This window comes from Eptesicus fuscus, chromosome 15, assembly GCF_027574615.1.
Source record: "Eptesicus fuscus isolate TK198812 chromosome 15, DD_ASM_mEF_20220401, whole genome shotgun sequence".
Classification (NCBI taxonomy): domain Eukaryota; kingdom Metazoa; phylum Chordata; class Mammalia; order Chiroptera; family Vespertilionidae; genus Eptesicus; species Eptesicus fuscus.
This window is the reverse complement of record NC_072487.1, coordinates 78,615,130-78,633,489: the sequence shown is the minus strand read 5'-3', so window position 1 is coordinate 78,633,489 and position 18,360 is coordinate 78,615,130. Positions and strand designations below refer to the sequence as shown.

The 18,360-nt window shown below is 55.3% G+C and overlaps 1 protein-coding gene across 2 annotated transcripts in view; it reads left to right on the top strand.

Moving 5' to 3' along the window:
* EHMT1 (euchromatic histone lysine methyltransferase 1) overlaps positions 1-18,360 on the top strand; it is a 75,492-nt gene that overhangs the window by 16,801 nt on the left and 40,331 nt on the right. For both annotated transcript variants that reach the window (XM_054726908.1, XM_054726907.1), the window contains exons 2-3: positions 13,167-13,233; positions 13,926-14,482. In XM_054726908.1, coding sequence (XP_054582883.1) covers positions 13,167-13,233; positions 13,926-14,482 — 624 coding nt within the window. The remainder of the gene's footprint in view (positions 1-13,166; positions 13,234-13,925; positions 14,483-18,360) is intronic.

Sequence of the window (18,360 nt, the reverse complement as noted above, 5' to 3'; positions counted from 1 at the left end):
GAGAAGGATAGAGAGTCAGAAACATTGATGAGAGAGAAACATCAATCAGCTGCCTCCTGCACACCTCCCACTGGGGATGTGCCCGCAACCAAGGCACATGCCCTTGACCGGAATCGAACCCGGGACCTTTCAGTCCGCAGGCCGACGCTCTATCCACTGAGCCAAACCGGTCAGGGCTATTTTAGAATGTTTGTCAATCTGAGGGTTTCAGATGCACCGTGGGCCCTGCTGGGGCACGCTCCCTGCCTGGAGCTGCCTCTATTTCAGGAAACAGTTGCCTCTGCTGAGAAAGGGCCACTGAGCATGCCCGGGCGCCGTGTGCCCGCCCTCGGCTGCTGGATGGTCTGCGCTGGCCGGAGTGAGCAGCACTCACGGGGAAGGTGCTGGAGGTCCACGCGGGAGCATGGTGCTTCGTCCTCTTCCCCGTCAGCCCTTCACACTGGCGCTCCAGGCCGGGCGTGGCCTAGGAGTTAGGGCCACCTCCTCCTACCCCCCCCCATGACCCTGCTTTGCTGGAGTGGGGTGGGGTAGGAGGTCCTCCCGAAGCTGCAGTGAGAGCAGGGTCAGGCTGGTCGTCCTGGTGGGAAGGAGCTCCTCACTCTCCAGTCGGGCTGCTGGGGACCCACTGTGCTCTGCGACCCGCTAACAAGGCGTCCCTGTTTTCCCCTTCCCTGCGCGGTGGCCTCGGTGGCGGTGATGGGAGAGGCTGGGAGGGCACGAGTGAGAGAGAGCAGGCGCTGGGCTCAGTGTGGCCGAGGAGCTGGCCTTGTCACTCACTGTGCACGTCCCTCGTGTTCCGTGCGGCTGCAGAAAAAGGAGTCTGTCACCCCTGGGGCACTGGCTCCCCCCACTCACCAGGAGTGCCCGTGGAAGGCGGGGCCTTGCCCATTGGGAGCCGCGGGCACTGCAGGCTGTGGGGTGGCCTGTCCAGGCCTCCGAGACCGGAGTGGGAGACGCCATTTCCCCTGGAATGAGAGCAGGGAGGCTGTGACAGAGGCAGAGACCTGAGGGACACAGTCGCACTTGGGCGTTCTAAGCCATTCCCTAGAAAAGCGAGCCAGGGGGTAAGCAAGTGGCAGACATGTCCTGGGGGCCCGGCGAGGAGCTGTGGGCTCAGCACTGGCGAATGGCAGGAGTGGCTCCTAGCCTGCGGTTCTAGACGGTGTTCTTGGCACAAAAGGGTGGGGGAGGGGAGGCCACTCTCCTAGATCTGAGGAAACTCCAGCTCCGCCAGCGGAACGAGGAAGAGGGAACAATAGGGACGGCTCTGTGCCTGCCGCTGGGACCCTGGACGGCTGGCACTGCTGTGAGGGGGGCTGAGAGGAACCATGGAACCAGGGGTGCAGACGGTGTGAACACCTGTGATGGACATGGCAGAGGGTTGATGGCCCCTCAGCTCATAGGGAGCGTTTGTTTTCATCTCTGATAAAAAGAAAACGCTCTCAGCGGAGAGCGTTCCCCAGGCCTTACGGTCGCCCCTGTGCGTCCGCAGGTTCTGGCCTCCCCTTCTCCCCCCTTCCCTCTCTTGTCTCTTCCCCTCCCTCCATTCCTTCCCCCTTCCTCCCCCCCCTAGATGAGAGGTCCTTCTGTGGAAAGCGGGGGCGGGAGGGGGCGCAAGGGAGACCATTGGCAAGTACAGCTGCAGCCTGAGGTGGGGGCAGAGGCAGGGCCTGGGGGGGAGGCAGGGCCAGGGAGGGCCTCTGTTCGCTTTTCATTTTAAGAGAAGTTCAGAGATGGGAGTGTTTGGCCTTAGAGGATTATTATCTTCTGCTTTAAGTGGATGAGTCATCTGTGGATCATGGGATTTAAAAAAAAGACCAACAGAACCAACATGAAAAGTTTAAGTGAAGAGAAGTTGCAGTGAGTTTTAAAATTAATATACGCGGTCAAGCATCTTGTCTCCTTGTTAGAGAACTCCAGGGGGAAGGTAGACGGTGAGGCTGTTGATCAGCGGCCTGGCCTTTTGGCGTCTGAATGTGGCAGGAAGGTGTCTGTAGAACTGGTGATGCTCCGGGGGTTCATGGAGCAAGAGAAGAGCCCGTGCAAAGCCTCTCCCCTCAGAAGAACCCCTCAGAGTGTACAGGCGCACTGCGGACGCCACGGAGGTCCACTTCCTTTTAGCATCCCCCACGCACAGACTCGCTTTTAAAAGGAAGAGAGTGCTGGGAAGGAGAGAGCTCACAGCTACTTTATAGGCTTTTGACGAGCACATTTATTCTTCCCTGCCTTGGAGAGGTGGTGGGGCCAGTGGGGATGCAGCCAAGCTGGAGGAAGGGGTGCCAACAGGGGAAATGGTGGTGGGTGCCAGCTGTCCACCTCTAGGAGCATGATTGACATGGGGCTTCTCGTCTCCTTCTAGAAGAGGAGTATCTTTCCCTCCCTCCCTCCCCACACACCTACCATCCACCCACCTATCCATCCATCCATCCACCATCTATCCACCCATCTATCCACCCATCCATCCACCATCTATCCACCCATCTATCCACCCATCTATCCACCCATACATCCACCCATCCATCCACCATCTATCCACCCATCTATCCACCCATCTATCCACCCATACATCCACCCATCCATCCACCCATCCATCCACCCATCCATCCACTATCTATCCACCCATCCATCCACCATCTATCCATCCATCCATCCACCATCTATCCACCCATCTATCCATCCATCCATCCACCATCTATCCACCCATCTATCCACCCATCCATCCACCATCTATCCACCCATCCATCCACCATCTATCCACCCATCTATCCACCCATCTATCCACCCATCTATCCACCCATCCATCCACCATCTATCCACCCATCTATCCACCCATACATCCACCCATCCATCCACCCATCCATCCACCCATCCATCCACTATCTATCCACCCATCCATTCATTCATCCATCCACTCACCACCCACCCACTCACTCATTCACCCATCCACCTACCATCCACCAACCCATCATCCATCCATCCACCATTCATCCATCCACCATCCATCCACCCACCCACCATTCATCCATCTACCCACCATCCATCCATCCACCCACCATCCATCCACCCACCCACCATTCATCCATCTACCCACCATCCATCCATCCACCCACCATCCATCCATCCACCCACCATCCATCCATCCATCCATCCAACATCTATCCACCTACCATCCATCTATCCACCTACCACTCACCCACCCATTCATTCACCCATCTACCCACTGTTCACCAACCCATCATCCATCCATCCATCCATCCATCCGCCATCCATCCACCCACCCACCATCCATCCATCCACCCACCATCCACCATCCATCCACCCACCCACCATTCATCCATCCACCCACCCATCTACCCACCACCCATCCACCTACCATACCCACCCATCCACCTAGCATCCATCCATCCATCCATCCCATGTTAATTACCTATTCTATACCAGGATTACTAGTCTGAAAACTTGGGTAAGTCAGTGAATAGAGCATGAGAAATCCAGAACATTTCATCATGCTAAAAAGAAACTTCACACCATCCGTGTCACTCCCCGTTTTCCTCCTCCTGGTAACCCTTGGCAACCACTAATGTACTTGGTGTCTGTAGGTGTGAGTGTTCTGGGCATTTCGTGTGAATGGAGTCATGCACTACATGGCCTTTGTGACTGGCTCTCTCTCCTTGTGCTGCCTTCCGTGCGCTTGGTTTTGGTGGGGTCAGTGTTGAACCCTAGTTCACAGTGGGGGGCACACCGGCGCACTCACTCAGCAGCTGGCGGCACACGGAGGCTCCCCCTGATGCTGTGAACATGCCGGCATCATTTTTCATAACAGCATGGAAATACGGTTCCTGTTTTTGGGTTGGCTTTTCACTTTCTTGAAGCACAAGTTTTTAGTTTTGATAAAAATCCAGTTTATCTTTCTTATTTCTTATGTTAAAATGATATTTGATCAAAGACTTAGAAGAGGGAAAGGTGTGAGTTCTGGGGTGAGGAAAAAAAACACCAGCCCAAACCGGTTTGGCTCAGTGGATAGAGCGTCGGCCTGCGGACTGAAAGGTCCTGGGTTCGATTCCGGGCAAGGGCACGTACCTTGGCTGCGGGCACATCCCCAGTGGCGGGTGTGCAGGAGGCAGCTGATCGATGTTTCTCTCTCATCGATGTTTCTAACTCTCTATCCCTCTCCCTTCCTCACTGTGATAAATCAATAAAAAAATTAAAAGAAAAACAAAAAGAAAAAAAACACCAAATAGCCCTGAGCTGGGATGGAGGCCGGCTGCTGGTCAGGTGAGGAGTCCGGGGTCAGCTGCTGGGGGTGGGCGGTGAGCTCCACTCGGGCTGAGACTAGCGTGAGGGTTCGCACAGCTGTACCCAGATCCTCTGCTGCCGTGGTGTGGGGGTCCTGGGAGCCAGTGGGATCGGTGCGAGGCTTACGGCCTGCCTGCTCCCGCCTCTCCTTTTCGGGACACCTCCCCCCAAGCCTCTCCTCTCCTCCGCCTACTGTGCCCGCACCTGGGCCGCTCTCCTGGCCTGCTGGCTGGGCTTTCTCCCCACCTGCACCCTCCGCAGAGCCTCCCATCCTCACGGTTCTCCCTCCTCCCTCCCCTCCTCCCATCCTCCCTCTCCCTGGGGTGCAGGCAGGGCTCTGACAGTGGGGCCGGACCACCTGCAGCTCATCTGCTTTGTCCTCGCCCACTGTTTGCGACTCTTCCTTCCAGACCCAGTGCTCCGTGGCCCCGTGAGGTGGGACAGCGGTTCAGTCAGCACTCCCAGGTCCCCCACGTTGGCTGCCATGGCTCCGTGGTGAGCATCGACCTGGGAACCAGGAGGTCACAGTTCGATTCCCGGTCAGGGTACATGCTGGGGTTTCAGGCTTGATCCCCAGTGTGGGGCGTGCAGGAGGCAGCCAATCAATGCTTCTCTCATCATTGACGTTTCTCTCTCCCTCCCTCTCTCTTCCTCTCAGAAATCAATAAGAACATATTTAAAAAAAGTCTCCAGTGTGGTTAGGAGCGTGGTCTTCAGATGATGAGGGGAAAGGGAACACGTTGCCCCAGTTTCTCCGCTTAGCCTAGCCTGACCACCAGGTGGCGCCGTTGCTCTTGTGAGCCACAGCCGGTTGCTCCAAGCAGCGGAGCGTGTTGCAAGAACCACCTTCCGCCTCTTTCAGGTGATCTGCTGTTAGCCAGGTGCTTAACCAAGGGCCGCCTTCTCTCCAGTCGGGCGGCCTCCCTGGAGAGGGAGACCCTCGAGAGGACAGGGGCTCTTCTCAGCAGCCATTTACGGAGCACCTGTCCTTACGTGCTGCGACCTGGCTGGCCACCGGCCCTCTGTGGCGGCTTTTATGTTCGCGGCGTTTCCCACAGGATTGCTGCTCAAGTTCCTCTTCGATCTGAAAAAAGGAGTAGCTTCTCTCTTTTCTTGGTGCAGAGCTCTGCCCTCCCAGGCTCTGCAGAAGCTGTGTAAGCTGCGCCCGTGTTGGGGGTGGGGCCGCGCCGGTGCTGAGCTGTGGCCCTGAGGATGGGCCGGCACTGTCCTGAGGGGAGGGTCACCCTGTTGTGTGGGCCGTGCGGCCTCAGCCTGGGGCTGCTCCGTGGACATTGGGCAGCAGGCGGCTCGCCGTGAGGCTGGGCAGGGCAGCTGCTCCGCCAGGGCTGGGGCGCCGGGAGGGCCGGGAGTCTGCACCCGACATCGCCAGTGTTTCACAACTTCTTTCTCACATGAACACGTTTTAAGGCTGTTCCTCATGTCAGTAATTGTGCGGAGTGTGCATCCATTGAGAGGATAGAAATGACAAAACTACATGAACCTGGTAACACTGCCCACATGGAGCACAGCCTGTCTCCGTGGTGACTTAGTGGGTGCTCAGCCCAGCAGTGCTGAGAGCTCTGTGAGTGGTGGGTCCTCCCTGCCTCGGTGTCCTCAGGAGCCTGTGGTGCCCGTGGGTCTGGACAGAACGACCTGTCCTGGAACGGCCGGGAGCCCAGTGTCTCTGCTTAGGGCGAGAAGTGGGTGGGGAGGGAGGGCCCGCGAGGAGAACCTCTGAACCCATGTTTTCTCAGAGGCCCCGGTCTGAGTCCTGAGGGAGACGGTGGGCGCCGCGGCCACGTTCACTGTCAGCGGGGAGCCGGCGGGCCGCTGCCCTCCTCAGGCGGAGCTGCAAGGAGCAGGTTCTAGGAGCCCAAGGAAATGGAACAGCCTGGGACCTGCCGGCACCTCTCAGACCTTTAGGATGGGAGGAATGACAGCACCGCCGCTTGCCGCAAGCCCCCCTTTCCCAGTGCCCCGCACTGCAGCCTACCCAGACTCTCCTGCTTGGCAGACACCCCAGGAACTGCCTGACTCAGCTGGGGGCTTTTTCTTCTGTTCTCTTTGTCTTTGTGTCCAGTCTTAAGCACGATCAGCTCAGCTGTGGGCCTCTGGGCAGCACTCTGTAGTCTGAGTGCACGAGGCATCTGCTGATGCCAGAGGCCTGCACTTCTTATTTCATCAGCGTTGTAAAGGGTGAGGGGGTTGCCAAGATGGACCAGTGCCGTCCCCGTTTGTTTTTTAGGGCACCCCCTTAAGGAGACAGGGTGAGGCAGGGGCAGCGCAGCGGGCCGGGCGCTGGAGAAGCCACGGGGCTGGCGGGCGTGTGGAAGAGGTGGGTCTTCAAGGACAAGCTGAGGAAGACGGAGGCTGTGGCTGAAGGCTCAAGGGCATTGCCCAAGGAATCCCAGCAGCGTGAGGCGGTGGACGCATGGGTGTGTGACAGGCCAGAACGTGGTTGTGTCCCGTTGGGGTCAGCAGACTTCTGTAAATGGCCAGGTGTGTAGGCCTCAAATTGTCTGACATGCATATTCTTTTTATTTCTGTCAGTTAAAAAATGTACAAAAATGATTCTTCGCTTGTGGGAATGTGGGTGTGGGCTCGTTAGGGCAGTGGGCATGGTGTGCCCCCCCGGGCCTCCCCCGTGGCAGCGCCTCAGTGCTGTGTGAGGACCCTGTGTGTTTTTAGAGGACGATGGTAAGATCACGACTCTAGGAAGAGAATTTAACTGCAGAGTAGACGTGAGACTGGCAGGGAGAGGCTGGAGGGAGGGAATGAGTGAAGAGTCTGTCCCTGACACTGGGACTTCAGGCATGAAACAACTCTAAATAAGACGGTGGCAGTGAGTGGGGAAGAGGCACAGGCTTGGGGACTGGGGTGGGGGGGGTGGGGGAAGCTTGACGAGGGCGTGCATGGGCCGCCACAGCGGGCTTACAGCGGCTGGAAAGAGGAGGTGTCTTTCTTGCCTGATTGGTAACAAGGATAGATGGGAAGCAGTGTACTATTGCCCTAACCGGTGTGGCTCAGTAGATAGAGCGGCGGCCTGCGGACTGAAGGGTCCCAGGTTCGATTCCAGTCAAGGGCATGTACCTTGGTTGCGGGCACATCCCCAGTGGGGGTGTGTGCAGGAGACAGCTGATCGATGTTTCTCTCTCATCGATGTTTCTAGCTCTCTGTCCCTCTCCCTTCCTCTCTGTAAAAAATCAATAAAATATATTAAAAAAAAAAAAAAAAAGAAAGCAGTGTACTCTAATCTGTAGTGTAAAAACCAGTCAGGACATGCGGAGGAGTTTACTTGAGGTGGTAGGATTGTGGGTGATTTTCATTTTTTCTTATTCATATTGACACCCCCTCCCCCATGGCACAGCTGGAGCCCCAGTGTGTGGGCCAGCATTCAGTAGCAGCAGCAAGTGGGACCTCCTTGACTGGGCCCCAGTCGTACAGGAAAAGCATGGAGCATTTTTCAAAGATGGACCTTATCAGGGTGAGAGTTTTTTAATCATGAAAGAATTTTGTCATACGCTTTTTCTGCATCTATTGACATGATCATTGTGATTTTTGTCCTATATTCTATTATTTGTTACACTGATTTTCAGATGTTAAACCAACCTTGCATCCTGTAGGTTTGTTTTATGTCTTTGACTTGCTCTGTTTCCTGTGTGATACTGTTCTCACAGAATGAGTGGGGAAGTGTTTTCTCTTTGTACCAACCCGTAATTACTGGTGGGGTTGAGTATGCCTACTGGCCATGGGAATGCCTGTTTAATTCCTTTCTCCATCTTTTTGTGGTTGTCTTTTTTTTTTTTTTAAATTGATTTGTAGTTATTTGTCTCTTCCTTCTAGAGTTGAATAACATTAGACCTATTATACTAGCCACATGGTGGGGCCCTGTGTGTGACAGGGTAGCTCACAGTGGAGTGAGTGCCCCACAGTGGGTCTCTGCAGCCTCTGCCCTGAGATGGATTCAGATGGTACTAACAGCCTGGGTGGCATCCTAGTCCTGCAGTCTGTCAGTTACATGAGTATATTCGCACAGAACCATGTTTGGATGGCTATACACAAGCTAGAGTTCCGGTGCACAAAAATTCGTGCACTCGGGAGTCCCTCAGCCCGGCCTGCGCCCTCTCGCAGACCAGGAGCCCTTGGGGGGTGTCTGACTGGCTTAGGCCCGCTCCCCACGGCCCTGCCCCCCGCCAACGGTCATTCTGCCTTTTGGCCGATTTGTGTATTAGGCTTTTATTATATAGCAGTGATGGCGAACCTATGACACGCGTATCAGCACTGACACGCGTAGCCATTTCTGATGACACGCGGCCGCATGCCGAGGATGAAACATTTGCAGCTCCTGAGGATGAAACATTTGCGACTAGAGTCTTGGAGTTAGTTTTTTCCTCAAAGTGACACACTACCCGAGTTATGCTCAGTTTTTTGGCGAAGTTTGACACACCAAGCTCAAAAGGTTGCCCATCACTGTTATATAGGATGTTACAGTAATTGGCTTATGAGTAATTTTCACCTTTTAGTTTTTCCCAATTCCCCTTACTTAAATTTAAAAACTATAGAGTAAGAAATAAATGAATTTTTTTTTTGAAAACCAAATCCTGTTCAGGCAGGATCTACCCTACCTTCTCTCATCCTTTCCAGCTCTGCCCACAGCTTCTATCAAGGTGAGTCTGGGGGACAGCCTTCCAAACATACGTAGGATTGTTCTGTATACGATTCCTCGTTTTTCTGTCCATAGAATTGTTTTTCTTTTGAAATCCTGTCAAACTTAATAGAAAAGTAGCAAGTATCGTGAAAGGTTTTTTATGATCCATTTGAGGTTAGGTTGCCTCCTAGATGCCCCATGACTCCTAAATAACGTCAGCGTGTTTCCTGAAAAGACACTCTTCCTGAACATAGCATAGCCACCAACACCAGGAAAATAATACGTATTTTTCAGAAGTATATTTATATGCCATGCTATTAGCATTATTATGCTACTAGAGGCCCGGTGCACGAAATTCGTGCACAGGGTGGGGGTTGTCCCTCAGCCCAGTCCGCACCCTCTCCAATCTGGGATCCCTTTCACAATCCAGGACTGCTGGCTCCCAACTGCTCGCCTGCCTGATTGTCCCTAACCGCTTCTGCCTGCCACCCTGATCACCCCCTAACCACTCCCCTGCCAGCCCGATCGATGCCTAACTGCTCCCCTGACGGCCTGATCGCCCCTAACTGCCCTCCCCTGCCGGCCTGGTCACCCCTAACTGCCCTCCCCTGCTGGCCATCTTGTGTCCACATGGGGGCGGCCATCTTGTGCATTGGAGTGATGATCAATTTGCATATTAACTCTTTATTAGATAGAATGTGCTCTTTTTACTGTACAAATGCCATTTTCTTTTGTATTGTTGCATATACATCACTTCTCTCTTTTAAAGTAGTCCTTCCTGCCCTTACCGGTTTGGCTCAGTGGATAGAGCATCGGCCTGCGGACTGAAGGGTCCCAGGTTCGATTCCGGTCAAGGGCATGTACGTTGGTTGCGGGCACATCCCCAGTAGGGGGTGTGTAGGAGGCAGCTGATCGATGTTTCTCTCTCATTGATGTTTCTAACTCTCTATCCCTTTCCCTTCCTCTCTGTAAAAAATCAATAAAATATATTTAACAAAAAAATAAAGTAGTCCTTCCTAATTGTATTGGTTTCATTAAGGAAATACCTGACTGCATCTGAATGGCTAGGTGGGCCCCTCTCAACCCCCCCGCCCCCCCCCCCCCCCCCATTTTTCTTTATCGTGATAAAATGTACTTAAACACACATTTTCATCATTTTAACCATTTTTAAGTACTGTCCGGTGGCATTAAGCATTTCAGTGTTGCACAACCATCATTGCTGTCTATTTCAAAAACATTTCACCCCCCCCAGAAACTCTGTCCCTATAGAGCTGTCTGTGAATTTGCCTGCCCGTCTACCTACCTGTTTATCCGCCATCCCATATAAATAGAACTTTACAGGTTTTGTCATTTCGTGTTGCTTATCTCACTTAGCATGATGTTTTCAAGGTCCATCCATGTTGTAGCCTTTGCCAGAATTGCATTCCTTTTTCCGGCTGAAGACTATTCCGCTGTCTGTGTGTACCACATTTCCTGCTCTTCATCTGCTGACGGACATGAGTGTTTTTCATCTTTGACCACTTTACAGAGCGCTGCAGTGAACACTTGTGTGTAGGTGTCTGTTCCCGAGCCTGCTTTCCGTTCTCTGGCGTATGTACCGAGGAACGGAATTCTGGGTCATTTGGTAACTTTTTGAATACTTTCCATCCCACAGCAGCCGCATCCTTTTGCGTTCCCACCAGCCACAGGAAGGTTTCAGTTTCTGCACAGCCTCCCCCACCGATACGGCCCAGCTTTCTGTGGCAGCCGTCGGTGGGCGAGGCGCCACTCTGGGGTGCTGGCGATGGGCTGGTCCGCTCCGCAGCCGTCCTCTCCAGTCGGTCCGGCTCTCTGCCTCCTGGGTTCTGGTGGGTTTGTCCTGCTTCCTGGATACGGGAGCTTTAAAATCCTTCTCTTGCCGTGACACATACATGGAGCACAGTTCTCTAAAAGCTCCCAGGAAAGTGCTGATTCTATTGAAATGCAAAACAGGCAGAACTGACGGAGAAGGCTGGCAGACTCGAAGAATTTGGAACTGGCATACAGTGAGAATTGTGGAAACATCAGGCGAATTTATGGCTCAGGTGCCAGAGCATGGTAGGGAAGCGCCTTCTGGTGACATCGTCATGAAGGATTGCTGTGCCTTGACAGTTCCAGTGGCTGCTTGTCACTGAATGGTCTTTTCCATTCCACTTCTTTACGCTGAGAGGAGTTTGTTCAGAGGAGGCAGGTGTCACCAAAACTTGATTTTGCCATAAGCCAAATTGAGGCAGTCGCGCTGTCCACGTCCAGGAGAGACTGATGTGGAAACTAGGACGTCGGCTTCTTTGTGGTGGGAGAGACGTGTGTGACTGTCTCCACTTCGAGGTCAGCCAGGCTCCGAGCCCACGGGAGCCCCGCCTGTTCGCACCGCCCTCGGACAGACGGACAGACGCCTGCTCTAGCTGACGCGCCCTGGCCCCGGCGGGGCTGGTTCCTGTGCTCCGCGGAGGAGAGGCGGCCAGCAGCACAGCTTCTTGCCGAGGGGGCGGGGCCATACATCCCGGGTTCTGGGACCCTATGGCCTCAGGGCTTGGGCCTTGCGGTCTTTTGGCCGGGTGGTCAGGGAACTGGGGCGCTGGTTGGGCAAGTCCTCACTCACTCGAGGGCTGAGGGCCAGGCCCGGCTGTGCTCGCCCACCCCGGGCACAGGAAGGAGAAGAGCGCTGTGGCAGTTGTCTGTGGCCATCTGCAGCCATGGTGCTGGTTGGCTATGCCCTGGGGGCCAGCGAGTCCCAGGGCGGAGGGGATGGCTTTACTGCCTGTGAGCCGAGCACTGGGCCGGGGCACCTGCAGGCTCGCTCATGCGCACGTGTGGTGGTTGGTGCTGGTCCTGTGGCCGCTGACCGGGCTCCTCACAGTGTGGCTGTGCTGATGTCCGTGCTCAGCCTCAGACTCGAAGGAGCGGACATTGGCCACAGTTCCGGGCCAGGCAGGTGCAGTGGCCCATCCAGGGAAACGCCTCTCCGGAGCGGCGTCCGCATGGCTGCTCGTGGGCCGTGGGCACGGGCTGTGTGCTGGTCTGGCTGTCAGTCTTTGGAAAACGGGGCCGAGAGACCTCTGTCCAGACGAGGGCAGGAGGTAGACCCTGGTTTTCTTCTTTGCAGACAGGCCAGGGAAGGGTTAAGTAGCAGATGAAAAGGGAGTTTGTTCCCTTAAATGTAAATTATGGGGCAACTGTATATTAATTGTGTTTTCCAAATTTAGGAACTAACTCCTTTTTCTGCCAAAGGAAGAAACAAAAAGACAAAAGAGGAAAAAGGAAATCTACCAGATATTGAAAGGGCTCATTCTTTCTCTCCCAACCCCTTGGACAATTAGCGAGTGAATTGCTGGGCTGGGAACAGTTTACAATTAGGGAGTGGGCGGAGAGCGCTCTCCGCAGACGTGCCCTGGCCTGGAGATGCGTCCGGGTGTGAGCGCCCGCTCGGCGTGGGCCGCCCGCGCTGTGGGCAGCGCTTCTCCAGGGACGAGGCCAGCTCTGGCCCAGGTCTCGGGTGGTGGTGTCTAAGCAGAGTAGCACGGGGCGGCTCAGCACTCGGCACCTGGCTTTGGCTAGAACCACACATCTCGCTTTTGGGGAGAAAAGGCCCTTCTCGCCTGCCTCCTGTGCTGGCCGGACGTGGCCCAGTGGAGGAGTCGGTGACAGTGTCCCGCCGTGGGTCATGCCTTGGGTTCTGGAGCTCTCAGTGGGAGACCTGGTCTGCGTCACCTGGCCCAGAGGGAAGGCACTCCCCTTCTCGTTCGTGGCCGTGCGGTGGCTGAGGGCCCAGACAGAGCCTCCAGGGGCATGCAGATGTCTCCCAGAGGCTGACCTCCCGGGCACGCGTTTGTCTCCCAGCCATTCCAGGGCCACCACATGGCCAGCCCGGGGGACTCCGGGTGACTTCACTCGCCGTCTCTGTAACGTAGGCTGTGGACGTGTGGAGCACGTGGTGGGTCCCTGTCACAGCAGAACACACTCTGAAATCGTGGCGTGGAGTGTCAGCCGCGCACGAGTACCCTGCTTGGTACAGGGGCTCCACAGCCCAGGGCCGTGCGCCCCTCATGTCCTGACCCTCCTCCTCAGGGCCCGCGGTCCAGCCACCCACAGTCAACTGTCACCTGGGACGTGGTTTGGGTTCGGGACGCTTCCGAGAATTCATGGTGGCGACTTGCTGGCCTGCCTGGCAGGCACCCGTCTGACAGTTGTTTCCCGTCCGCAGGCAGTTCCGGCCGAGGGGGAGGCCAGGCAGGACTGCTGCGTGAGGACCGAGCTGCCGGGAGAGGAAGGTAAGGTGGGTCCACCCGTCCAGCTTCTCCTCTCGCCCTTTCCCAGGCACCAGGCAAGGTCTAGGGAAAGAAAAGCCTCGTCAGAGTGAAAAGCAAGCCCTTCAAGTCCACCCAGAGCAGCGAGACTGAGGGGTCCTGGGCCTGTTGCTGGCAGCTTCGTCCACGTCCCTCAGCCGAAGCCGCTCAGGGTGCTGCACGGGAGCAGCGCTGGGTGCACGGGGTGCTCCCGCCAGAGGACGCGCTGCGTGGCCCTCACAGCCGCACGCTGACGCGGCCCGTGTCTCGGACCCGATAAAACCAGAGGCTGGGGAAGCACGCCCTCCCTGCCTCCCCTCGGGGCCTTTTTTCAACGCAGTGGTGAGTGAGGCCAGGGACTCCCCCCACGTGGCCCTGAGCTGAGGCCGGGAGCCGCCTTGGGAGCCGCCAGACGTGTCCGCAGCAGCCAGCCACGTTGCGTGCCTCCAGCCTCGGAGGGCTTCATCCTCGCCTCCTGCCGCACGTGGCCTGGCCTTCTCTGACATCACCGTCCTGGTGGTTCTGACTCGCGCTTCCCTGATGATTTTGAGCATCTTTTCAGGTGCTTATTAGCCACTTGTGTGTCTTCTTTGGAGAAATATCTGTTCAAGCCATTAGCCTGTTATTAGAATGGGTCACTGGTGTTTGAAGCGCTCTGACTCGCCCCTCTGTTGCAGAGATCTCTATGGCTGCCGATGAAGGCTCCCCCGAGAAGCCGGGAGGAGACGCCCATGTGGCTGCAGACGGGGCCACCAACGGGTCCTGTGAAAGGAGTGATCCCAGCAGGCATGTCACCCCAGCTGAGCACACTCAGGACAATGCAAAAGCCAGCCCCCAGGAAGGTCCCAATAAACTGACCCGGATAGCGGAGAACGGGGTTTCAGAAAGAGACGCTGACGTGGGGAAGCAGAACCACGTCCCGGCTGACGACCTCACGCAGACGGCCGTTATCGGGAGCAACGGGTACTTCCTGAGTAAACCAGCCCTGCAGGAGCCGGCCCTGCGGGTCCCCGGCACCTTGGCACCCTCCCTTCCCGGTCATGCTGCGAAGACTCTCCCAGGAGCGGCTGGCAAAGGGCGGACTCCCAGTGTGCTCTCTCAGACACCAGCCGCCGCGCCAGCCAGGCCCGGGGAAGGGAGCAAAGACTCAGAGGACAAGAAGCCCACGGCCCTGGGCGCCGATGTCAAGGTTCATAGGGCTCGGAAGACCATGCCGAAGTCCGTCCTGGGCCTGGTAATGCGCCCGTCGGGGGGTGGGGCCGGGACAGCGTCCTTGGTCTTCTCTGTTTTTGTGCCGTGGCAGGGGCGGCAGTGCAGGAAGGAGAAGGGCACCAAATGGGTGGCCACCTGTAGGCGGGAGGTTGGAGATGCTGCCCACAGTTCGAGGGGCAGCGGCGCAGCGGGGCCCTCGGCCTGCTCTCGGGGCTTTGCTCTTGGCAGTGCCCATTGCCGTGAGTAAACGCATCACGGACTCCACTCCTGCTTTGGGCTGGGGCTTTTCCTTCCAGCTCCGAGCCCACCCCGTCTCCCCGGGACGTAAGGAGACAGGAAGTGGGTGGGTCAGGGCCACAGGGCCACAGTGTCTCAGAGGGAGGGACGAGGGACCGCACCGAAGACACGTCCAGGTCTCTGCCCTTGCACCCAGCCAGCAGCTGAGGGCTCGGTGCTGACTGAGAACAGGCGGCCCGGTCCCCATTCACGCCGAGCCAGTTGCCTCTGCTGCTATTGCCACGTCTGCAAGCCCGCACGCCACGTGCACTCTGAGAGCCCGCAGGGCTGCGCATGCTCCCCGTCCTGTGGCGTCAGGTTTGTGGCCGGGTCCCTTGGATCTCTCGTACAGGCATTGCTGGGGTGCACGCTGATGCCAGTCTGTCCATCGTCCGCAGGTCCCTGTGCTTTCCCTGGGCAGCCTCCCTGTGGGCCCTGAGGGCCCGGCTGTGCGTCTCCTCAGTGCGAGGAACATGCTTGGTGTGCTGCTCTGTCCGTGGACGTGGGTCTTCTGCCTTCTCACATGGCACCTCACCGGGTTCCAGTTTTGACATTTTTGCTGGTCATTTCACATATTGATATTTTTAATGTTCACAGCTACTTTTTTCATAGTGTTCTTAGTTATATTTTGTATTATTCTTTTTGTTTTATTTTTGTTAATGCTCACTTGAGGTAGTTTTTCCATTGATTTTTAGAGTAGAAGGGAAAAAGAGAGAGAGAAACATCTATCAGTGGCCTCCCCTCCGCACCTCAACTGAGGATTGAACCCGCAGCCTTTCGGTGCACGAGGCGATGCTCCAGCCAGCAGGGCTCGCACGTTCTCGTCTGGGCTGTGTGTGCGTTTCTCTGGGTCAGTGCAGGAGCACAATCGCAGGGTCCTGTGGTAATTGGAGATTTAGTTTTATAAGCAACTGCCAAGCCGCCTTCCAGACAAGCCATGGCACGCTCCACCCCAGCATGGGCTGCGCAGCCCAGTTCCTCCTCACCAGCGCTGGGGGTGCCGCCGTGTTAATTGTGGTGTGAGACCTCGTTGTGTTTGGTTCTCTGCACATGCTGGTGGCCGTGGTGTGTCCTTCCGGGAAGCACTTCCACGCCCGTTCCTGGGTTTCACCTGCGTGTCCTGTGAGCGCAGAGGCTGTGGCCGGAGCCGGTGCTGGGCCTGCACCTGCAGACTCGCTGGCCTGGACGTGTCTCCATGCTCTCAGCGTCTCGCGGGAAGTTCTTCCTTTTGATGAGGTCCAGCAGCAGTAGAAGCTCCTCCTCTCATGGCTACACGTGTGGTGTCCGTCCAAGAGCTCGCACGAGCCCTAGGTCCCCCGATTTCTCTGATTCTTAGGAGTTTTTTTACTTCCATGTGAACTTTAAATATAGGACCCATTTCAAGTTAATTTTTGTATTAGGTGTGAGGTTTAGATGAAGTTCATTTTTTGTGCTTACCTTTTTTTTCTTGGCCCCCATTATCAATTTCAAAATGCATGTGAGAAATTTTACATCACTTATTTAATCTCCTTGAAATTGTACTTTTATTCCATTCCCTCTTCCAGGTGTTTATTCTACCATATTTTTATTCTTGAGGATCTTTTGTCACCTCATCAGGTTTTTATAGGGAAAGAAAGCAATTTGAAATTTAATATCCAGAGTTTCTCTGATCATTGGCTTATATAAGTGTCAGCTTTGTTTTGAATTGAGTTATTATGATTATTAATATGCAGTTGGCTGCAACACATCATTTCGTTGGAAATTCCTGAATGTTCTCAGGCTGGTCAGTTGTAGGAAGAGTCTGGAAGGGTTTGAGGCTTGGAAACTGATTTCCTGAAGGCCACGCCCGCCCGCTCCACAGCCTGGAAACTGTGCTCCTTGGGGTCCCTGTGGAGGGAGGAGGAAACACCCGGCCCGGACGGCCGAGGACCGAGGGCCCCTCGGACGTGGTGCCCTCGTGCTTTAGACTTGGCCTCCGCTGCCCTCAGGATGGCCTGCTCCAAACCCGGTTCTGACTTGTTTGGTTTTCTTTGGAATCTGAGCTTTATTGAAAATTGTGGGTTTAAAAAAAAATTCTTGATTTTTGGAGAGAGAGAGAGGAAAACATCAATTTGTTATTCTACTTATTTATGCACTCGTCGGCTGATTATATATAATGTGTATATATATATATTTTTAATTTGTTATTTTTAGAGAGAGTGGGAGAGGACGATAGAAAGAAACATAGATGAGAGAGAAACATTGATTGGCTGCCACCTGCATGCCCCCTATTGGGGATGGAGCCTGCACCCTGGCTCTTGGTGACCTCTTGGTGCATGGAATGATGCTAAACCAACTGAGCTACACAGACGGGCATTGGTTGATTCTTCTTTATTTAATACACACACACACACACACACACAACACATACACACTGGAGGCCTGGTACACAAATTTGTGCATGAGTGGGGTCCCTCGGGCTGGCCTGTGGGATTGGGCCGAAACCGGCTCCGACATCCCCTGAGGGGTCCTGGATTGTGAGAGGGCACAGGCCAGGCCAAGGGACCCCACTGGTGCACGATCTGGGCTGGGGAGGGACAGCGGGAGGGCTCCAGGGCGTGTCTGGCCCGTCTTGATTGGTGAACCCCAGCAGCAAGCTAATGGTACCAGTTGGAGCGTCTGCCCCTGGTGGCCAGTGCACGACATAGCAAGTGGTTGAGAGGCCTTAGCATATCATTAGCATGTTACGCTTTGATTGGTTGACCGGGCGACTGCACACTTAGCAATATTAGGCTTTTATTATATAGGATATTTTGATTTCAGAGAGGAAGGGAGAGGGAGAAAAACATCAGTGATGAGGGAGAATCATTGATCTGCTATCTCCTACACGCCCCCTACTGGGGATTGACCCTGTAACCTGGGCATGGGTCCTGACCGGGAATGGAACCGTGACCTCCTGGTTCATAGGTCGATGCTCAACCACTGAGCCATGCCGGCCTGGCATTGGTTGATTCTTACATGTGCATTGGCCTGAGTTCAAACCCACAACCTTGGTATATGGGGATGACAGTTTAACCAACTGAGCTACCTGGCCAGGGCTTGGAAATGGTGTTTTAAGACAAGTCATTTCACTGATAAAGTGAATGTTGCAAAAATGTATCTTTGTAACAGTGTAAAATTCAGGCGTTTGCAGGCCACACTTCTGTCACCTGGCAGTGCAGTCGGTTTGCCCTCTCCCTCCCTCTCTCCCGACCCCCCCAACCCCCCCAGTGTTAGTCCCGTCAGAAAGCAATAACGTGGCAGATGCCTCCACTGTTTGGGCAAAGAAAGGGGAAGTTTCTAGAAGGGAGCCTTTAGGCCTGCATTGAGGTCCTTGTTACCTCGGCCCGCATTGCAGCCCCATTTCTCGACCTGAGTTGCACACACTCCAGGGGTGTCGGCACAGTGGCCCCTCAGCTTTCTCCTTTCGATCTGTGTCACCACATCCCCCCCCCACATGTGCCCCGGAATCCCCCAGGTTCTGAGGAGAAGATGCGGCCAGTTCTTGGAGCTCCCCGCCATCCTCAGCGCAGTCACTGCCCGCCTTGTGCCGTCGCATCCGCTGGTCTGGAAAGGGCCGCTCTGTGCTGCGAGGGCTCCCCCCGAGCCAGGGAGGGTGGCCGCCAG